At 40.6% G+C, this 8,902-nt stretch overlaps 1 protein-coding gene across 1 annotated transcript in view; it reads right to left on the bottom strand.

The window, feature by feature from the left end:
• Positions 1 to 8,902, bottom strand: part of RNGTT (RNA guanylyltransferase and 5'-phosphatase) — a 186,347-nt gene that overhangs the window by 31,093 nt on the left and 146,352 nt on the right. Inside the window, exon 14 of the mRNA XM_009333215.1 lies at positions 1,480 to 1,546. Within this exon, the coding sequence (XP_009331490.1) occupies positions 1,480 to 1,546 (67 nt within the window). The remainder of the gene's footprint in view (positions 1 to 1,479; positions 1,547 to 8,902) is intronic.

The following is an 8,902-nucleotide window of genomic DNA, read 5'->3' as shown; positions in this document are numbered from 1 at the left end:
TCCTGTTTTTGCACTCTGTCCCTAAGCATTTGCTAGTGATATGATACTCAGTCCTGCAGTTTGATCCTGCACAGCATCTGCTTTGCAGCTGTCCTGTGAGCAGAAGAGCCTCTCCCTGGCCGCAAGTGATGGGAGGAGCACCACTGCTGACTGCAAACGGCTGACAACGAGTGCAGTATACACTTCTCTCTCCAATCCACCCAGTGACCTTACAAACTCTTCCCAGCCATGGGGAAAACCTCCCCATTTTGCTGCCTATTATTAGAAATGGATGGGGCATGCAAGGGCAGGAATGGGGTCTCATTTGGAAGGGGAGAGCAGTGTGAGAGAACTTTTATAAAGCACTTAAATGAGCACTATTCTGGAAGGGTTAGCACCAAAAATATACAAGATTGTTTGTGATGAAACTTCTTGCAACACAAGGTTTCATGCAAGAAACATCTAAATTGTTTGATTATGAGCCAAACTGAATAATATACAGGTAGGAACTGGGGAGATGAGAGCAAAGGAACAGGAAAGATGAAAAGCATGTATCTGTTCTTTTAAAGTAATTTTAAAACAGTGTTAAGGTTTAAGTTAGAAAAAGTAAGTATTAGCTAGATACGGTTGGGAATACTGTTCTTTAGTAATGTAATTAGGGATGGCAAAGGAACACATCTGAGTTTTAGAAATTAAGTTTCATTTTGATGTAAAACAAAACCAAGGCTTTTAAAATTCTGAGACGCACAAGCATGTGCTCACGATGGAGGGAACAACACTGCCAAGAGTGCAGAATACATAGTAATTACAGGTATCATCTGGGACATGGGAACATTTCAGCATTCTAAAACAGATACCGCATTTCCACATCCCAGTGTAATGATTGACTTGCTAATGCTTCCCTCTCTTTGTCCTAAGAAAAATGAAAATGAAACTCATCAAAATCAGTCCATATATTCTTGTAAAACATTTTTGTTTGCAAGTGACATGACAATAACTAATTGGCAACTGGCAATTAGCAATGTGAAACTATTATAGTTCAACTGAAGGAAAAGAAAGAGTAAGTCATAAAAGACAAATGATTTTCCAGCAATTGTATGAGTCTTTCATAATAAATCTAATAATACTGGGAAAACAATCTGTACTTTTTACTGCAGTGTCTTCCCTGTCAAGGATCACTTAAAGAATTACAGAGTTCCAAAAGTGGAACCTAAAGAAGGAGGGGAAAAAAAAAAACTAACCCCCAAACATTTTCCTTCTGATAATTAAACCAAAGTCAAAATTAATCAGAAGATGATAAAAGATGATAGGAAAAACTAAACTTCTTTGACAAGTTAAGTACCAGAATATGGTAAATATCACCAAAGTAGCACTATTTCCCATTATTTTTCCTGAAGCTGTATTGATAACTTGAAGTTCTCTAAATCAAGACTTAAATCATACATAAGTTAAATAATTTAAATAGCCACCTCCCCCACCCCCCTGGCTTATTAATCGTACCTTAATTTGTGCAAAAGGTCTGTCAAAGTTTCCAACATAAAGAAGACCAACATTCTGGGTGAGTAGCCTAAAAAAATGAAAAAAATCTTTTAAGATATCACTTTACATCCGTAAGTTTTTTTGCATCTCCAATAGTTGTTACTGAACCCTAGCAGTGTAACAAGCTTCATTATGACAGCAAGAGCTACCTTTGCAAAGCTGATTACACAATTCTATTTGAACTACTACAAAAAAGGAAAGATGCACATTAAAGATGGATGCACACCGGTAGGTTGTGTTTACGGTGCAAGCAGCTCTTCAACAAAATCATTTCACAGGCTTCTTTGTGATGGATGTCACTCAATAACAGGGAAGAATGGCAGGTATGTGCCTTTTCTATTTATTAGAGACCATTAGAGACAAAGGGACAGCAAGAGAAAAGACTAGTAAACACAAATTCAGAGCAGCAGGCCTAAGAGTTAGAACAGATTAGGACAAATAAAGGTACGCACAGTAATACAAAAATGACATCACTACAAGTAGAGAAATAATAGAGAACCTTTGCAATATTGTCTAATGGCTTCCTAAATAAAAAGAGCCCCAGATGTAGTTTGTGCCTGCTGTTCTCTTCAACTCTTTATAAAGTTGTTGCGTACACCACCAAGATCCAGAGGGACAGTGGGATAAGTTGACTCAAATGACTGTTGGTACTTCTGGAAAAGAGTTAGTTTGATTTCTGCAGATACCGTGCAAGTCAATGTTATTACTACACAAACTCCAAATCCCGGAGAAGCATTAGGGTGCCACTGCTATCGACAAGCAGACAAGAACATCACTGGCCAGTGAAAAGGTTAGGAGAGCACTGTGCTGTTCAAACTGGACAATCACGATGTTCCTCTTTGCTAAGCAAAGGCACAGTGGTCATCCCCTCCACTTCAGAGGCTCCAGAAGCGTTGCACTGAAGTACAGACACACCATAAGGAGAACTCTTCGACGACAGACCATTGAAAGAGTTTCTGTTTTGACCAAAAAGGACATTAAAAACCCATCATACTCTTCAGTAGCTCCAAATTTTTATAAAGTGTTTGCTATTTTGTATTTCCCCTCAATTTTATATCCCATTCCCATTAGCAATAAGGCCTCACATATGGATTGCATTTCCCCCCTAACTAGAAATAACCAGAAAACAAGAAGGAATGTAGGCATCATTCTGCTCAAGTCTGACACTGAGATGTCTCTTTCTTTATATACTTTATATACTTTTAATTCATAGTGAGTTACATTTTTTTTTCTAGATATAAACTGGTTGTCATTTTATAACTAATATCTCACCATCTCCAGGCCTATTTTCATAAACAAAAGAAAACAGAAGCTTAGACAGTAGTAAATCATTGTTTTGACCTTCGGTTCACACAATGTACACACCTTAGCATGATTTTGATTCTTTCCAGTTCTGACAACAATATGATATATATGACCTTAAACCGGTTCACCAACAGTGGGAATTGGTGGAACTTGGCAAAATGGCAAAGTCGAAACATTCACATATATAAAACAAAAGTAAGAAGTGGTGTCGAACTGTGTATCATCTTCAAAAATCCTTTTGTAATTAGATACTGCATAGAAAAATTTCCTGGACATTGACAGAAATACCCAAAGGAAGGAAAGACCAGTAAGGATCAGAGCAGATCAGTCACAGTACAGACAGGCAAGTGGCTTCCTCCCTTTGCCCATCAGTGTTCCTGACTGTCGGGAAGACCGGTACTATTTTGCAATGGTTCTGCAGTACTGACATATGGAAATCAGGATGAACATTTCAAACCCATTTTCAGTCACAATAAATCAAATTCATTCAGCATGCAGGTCTTCAGAGCTGAAAAAGCCAGCATATTGATCAAATCTTCTCATAGGACTGTAAAGCAAACTCGGAAAATATTTAAGGGTTTTCTAAATGAAAAGAAACATATGGAAATTAATTAGCAGAAAAGGTTAAAAGAGAATCTGTAAAAAGGATTCAGGGTATGTCACGACATTTGAGAGAGGGGTACCTTAAAGCAAAAAAAGTATTCTTAGAAAGAACTGTACATAATTTTTGTAAGGCAGAAAAGAAAAAAAACAAAAACAAACAAACAAAAAAAACCAAAAAACCCCCCACTAGCTGTATTTCTAGACATATTTGTATGATATGGATTTTTTTATTTGCTTAGACCATTTAGGGGGAGAAAAAACAAGTATTTCAGGGCATTAAATTATGATCGTATTGGGATGCTCATTTCAACCTCATTGAGTGCTTATATGGAATTATAATGTATGTATTACATATTATATGTATATAGAAATAGATACATATATGTATTTTAGACATATTTCTATGTCTAAAAAAAGAGAAGACATACAGTGTGATTATTCCCACATGGTTATTCTTCTTCACATTGTTTCCGTTACTGGATAGAAATGTAGAACCGTTAAAAATTTGAGTCTTTAGGATGGCTTTAGTTGGAAGTAATGAACATCTAGGGAACCTGAAGATGAATCTTTCCAGAAGACCACGCAGCAATTTACACTGTTTAACTTGCCATCACTGATGTGCACCCAAAACCCACAAACGTACTGCAAGAATTGCCTTCCTTAATAAGACTGACACAAAAGTACAAGCTTATTACTATTTATTCACCTATGACTGCCTTGGCTGAAAAGTATTTTACTTATAATTTTTTATTTGTATTCACAAATCACTTCAAAAAGGCAATGTTAATTCAATGCAATGTTAGGAAAATTTTTAGGGAATGGCAAGTTATTTGTAACTCTCCCTTGCTAAATAAAAGGTTGCATTCTTTGTTTCTTTGGCTTTCAAGATTCAAGTTCTGAAGTTCAAAATTATATCACCAACACACAAAGCCAGTCATGAAATGAGCATCCCAATACGATCATAATTTAATGCCCTGAAATACTTGTTTTTTCTCCCCCTAAATGGTCTAAGCAAATAAAAAAATCCAAATCTCATAACTAGTATAAACCCTTTTACTTCAGAGTCTTTCTTGAGCTCTCTTTGAGAGCAGCCCTGCAGAGAAGGACTTGGGGGTACTGGTGGATGAAAAACTGAATATGACCCGGCAATGTGTGCTAGCAGCCCAGAAAGCCAACCGTATCCTGGGCTGCATCCAAAGAAGCGTGGCCAGCAGGTCAATGGAGGTGATTCTGCCCCTCTACTCTGCTCTGGTGAGACCCCATCTGGAGTACTGCGCCCAGCTCTGGAGCCCTCAGCATAAGAAAGACACAGACCTGTTGGAGCAGGTCCAGAGGAGGGCCACGAAGATGATCAGAGGGCTTGAGCTCCTCCCATATGAGGACAGGCTGAGAGAGTTGGGGTTGTTTAGCCTGGAGAAGAGAAGGCTCCGGGGAGACCTTATAGCGGCCTTCCAGTACTTAAAGGGGGCCTACAGGGAAGATGGGGAGGGACTCTTTAACAGGGAGTGTAGTGATAGGAGGAGGGGCAACAGTTTTAAACTGAAAGAGGGTAGATTTAATTAGATATTAAGAAGAAATTCTTTACTGTGAGGGTAGTGAGACACTGGAACAGATTGCCCAGAGAAGTTGTGGATGCTCCATCCCTGGAAGTGTTCGAGGCCAGGTTGGATGGGGCTTTGAGCAACCTGGTCTAGTAGAAGGTATCCCTACCCATGGCAGGGGGGTTGGAACTAGATGATCTTTAAGGTCCCTCCCAACCCAAACCATTCTATGATTCTGTGATGTCAGCATTAATCTCCATATTTCAGAGACTGAGCTCATGCAGAAGAGTCTGGAGACATAACCAGACTGGGCAAGAGTCACTGCTGAGGCTCCGGATAGGCCAAGCTACTGCAAGAGTGTTACTGCTCCCTCAGTAGTCACCAGAGGCAGTATCAAAAAAATGATGTGCCATCGAGGAGAGAGGTGAGATAGAGGAGTACGTGCCAATCTCCATCTCACCCATAGGAACTAAGCATGACTGATCTCTAAATTACTACTAAGAGGCACTCCTCACCTATCAGAAAGTTCAAATTATATGTAGTCATTGTTATAGTTCTTCTTTACCACAACACCAGGCTGCATTTTTTAAGTACCTAAAATTAACTTTATACCATAAACCAATATGGCTAAATCAATACAGATATTCTCTCCTAATGCTCTCAACTAATTACCCCTTGCCTTTGAAAACTTACCAATGGTAGGCAGGTTTGGTTGTAAGCACTTATGTGTTTCCTTATTCCAATGCCCTCTTATAAAATGTCAGTCTTCTATTTCTTACCTAATTTCACATTCGCACAGTTCTATTCTCAAAACACCATCAGCGGTACTCAACACCTAACCGTGCTAACAGCTGGACAGCACCTGTAATTGGCCAAAATCAACACCAGCCTATGAAACAGTGGTGACAGTTTCACAGCACAATTAGCATCTTTGAATTTCACATTCAAATAATTACCTTAAAATTATGAGAAACAATTGTCAAAAATGCAAATGCCTACTGGCACTTCAGTACATATATTTACTTTTACTGGAAAATATGTAGCAATATACAAAGTTGCCTCAACTGATTACAGCTGATTAGCTTACAGATTGACATGCATTTTATTTGTAGTCTCTTCCATTCAATACATTATCAACACAATTCCCATTTTTTTCTGTAAGCAGAAGGAAAAAAAACACTCCAAGAAGCTGTGGTTCTTTAAGATGTGCTGTCCATAACATAACATTACACTCGCCCTACTCCTGTTCATATATCCAAGTGGATATATGCCTATTTGGGCTGTATCGTTATGTTCCACGCAAACAGCATAAAAAACCCAAAAAGTATCAGGACGAACTATTTCTGACTTTTGCCAGTACAATGTCAAGGTCTTAAAGGCCTTTCCAGTACTAAGGAAATGCTGCCATATAGTTACCACCAAATGCCCTATTTTCTGCCTTCAGAATCCTAGATTTGGCCTTTTCTGGGATGCAAAACATACCTGTGTTTTCAAAATCCAAGCTGCAAGAGCCAGGCACCAAATGCCTCTGGGGGAAGCTGACTGTGGGAGCGGGCATGGTCAGGCACAGCAATCCAAGAAAAAGGAGTAGGAACAGTGATGTGAGGGGCGTAAATGCAAATAAATATAGGGCAGGATTAAGGGCCTGGGTGAAAGGAAACTTGGAATAAGGCGGAGTGAGACAGCAGGGAATGTGGAACACAAGAGGGATGAGAGGTATAAAGGAGTGACAAAGCAGCCCTCAAGGTTGGAAAGCATTGGAGCGGAGCTCTGGGCTGGAGAAGACTGGTGGATTAGGGCTATGGGAGCCGCAAGGACCGATTTACCACAGAGCTGACCCTCCCCGAGCACAGCTGACCTTGCTTTGGGGGCTGGGACAGTCCCAGTACCGTTGCCTCCTTCCTACCGCCTTTGGCCATGGGAAGTAGAGCGACCCTTGGCTATGGACTTTATGAGGGCAGCACATTCCAAAGAAGCCTGATCACTTCCTCTTCTCTACACACGGTCTGTTCCTGCTAACTCACTAAGAGCTGTTTGTTAAGATGAAGGTGGTATTTCAAGATATTCTCGACAAAAATTCAGGCACAGCTCACCGACAACACCAATGCTCCAGCTGTTAAGTAGTACTTTGTGAAGGCAGAAAGTAGGTGTCAAATAGTTCCTCCATGTCTTGTTGGGAGGTATGCCTTGAGAACAGCACTTCAGCTTGATCTGAACCCCAAACGCTGACCCCTTCAGACCCCAAGGGCTGCCTTGAAAATCTGCCCGGGCTATCAAACAGGGTCATGCAAACTGTGGAGCTGAAAACATAACTTCTGACCAGTCATACACAAACCAGCTGGAAGTTTCCCTCTGGGCTACCTGGATCCTAGAGCTGCTGTGGAGACTATGGAAGGAGGTTTCCAGAAAGGAGCATGCAGAGAAATAAAGGAGCAGGGTGGAGCCAGGAGCCGCTACCTCTCACAGGAGCAAGTTACTGCAGATTAGCTGAACGCGGTAACTTGCTCCTGTGCGAGGCAGCAGCTCCTGCGCTTGCTCTGTTGCAAGACCGGTGGCATATTGTGCAGGAACACAGACTGAGACTTGCAGCTCTAGCCAACAACACAGAGGTCAGACAGGCTTGGAAAGCAGGGAGTGAAAAATGCAATGTGTGCAGTAGAAGGGCTGAAAAGAGGTAAGGTAATTGGCATTGGAAAGGTGGAATGTGCCGAAGGAAAACAAGGACCAATGAACAGACATATGGGCTTGAGTTGTCTGGTTTTTCAGGACGAACGCTGCCATGAAACAGGCAGTGGTAGGCATGCAGAGCTGCCTATAGCAATGCTTCAGTTATTCACTACCCCTATGAAACAGAACGTGTAACTTCTTCCTTAAATTTCCACAAGAACACTCACCAAATCCCAGAACTGATGACAATTTATCAGATAGTATCTTGCAGTATTTGTATTAGGCAATCCTAAAATTTAACTTGACATACATCACGGTTGAAGAATAATCACTCCACAAAAATCAAGTCACTATATTCTGTATTTCTGTTTTTATTCTTGCCTGTTGCCTATTTCTTTTGCTAGCTCTTGCAACCACCAAAAAGCCTGACTCTAGATGAGTTTGTGTTTGTTTATAAGAGCTCGATAAGTGCTACAGCCTGCCACCAAAGCTTTTCTAGATGTAATAAAACTTCATTATTATACCGCATAATCAGAAAAGTATTTGAGTGCCTGAAAGACTGCAGAAGTTTCCAAAACTCAGCTTGATGGCTGTGCGTACCTGTACTTCTAATGACAGTGTAGATGGAATTGACTGCTTTCAGCAAAGGATGGGGGGCAGCTCCTGCTGTGGTGTGTTCTCCTACCTGAAAGAACTCTCTCCAGATCAGACAGGGTTTTTTCTGGTTGATCTGAATGGTGGACTGACACCTGAAACACCCTGGGTGTCTGCCTGGAAGGGATTTCACCCTAGCAGGTATGATTAAACAGGAACACCAATTCCACTGATGAGACAACGGGATTAAGATACATGGACTACTTCCGCTTTACAGACAGAAGCAGCAATAAGTAGCTACAATGGGGCTGGGATCTGATCTAACAACTTCATCCTTCATATGCTGTGGAAAGATATTTGCAGTCTTCACAGAGGTTGCTGGTGAAGAAGATTTCAATCCTGAGAAGACGTGTATCAAGAGTGGAATAGATGTGAAGCAAAACGGAAAGAAAAAATAATCGTGACACTCAGTGGGGCTACTGTCCCTTGCGCACACCCGTATCTTTATTGCTAAGAGCATCTCAGCATACACATTAGTGGCTGATTAAGGCCAAAAATGGAATAGAACCTGTTTGAAGTACAAATTGGACAGTCAGATAAAATTTTAGGAAAATCTGTGAACTCACACTCTAAACTCCCATATTTAAAGTAACTATATAATAGGGATTAATATT

This window comes from Pygoscelis adeliae, unplaced genomic scaffold (assembly GCF_000699105.1).
Source record: "Pygoscelis adeliae isolate BGI_AS28 unplaced genomic scaffold, ASM69910v1 Scaffold57, whole genome shotgun sequence".
Taxonomy (NCBI): Eukaryota; Metazoa; Chordata; class Aves; order Sphenisciformes; family Spheniscidae; genus Pygoscelis; species Pygoscelis adeliae.
Note: the sequence above shows the minus strand (reverse complement) of the source record. Positions and strands in the feature narration are given on the sequence as shown.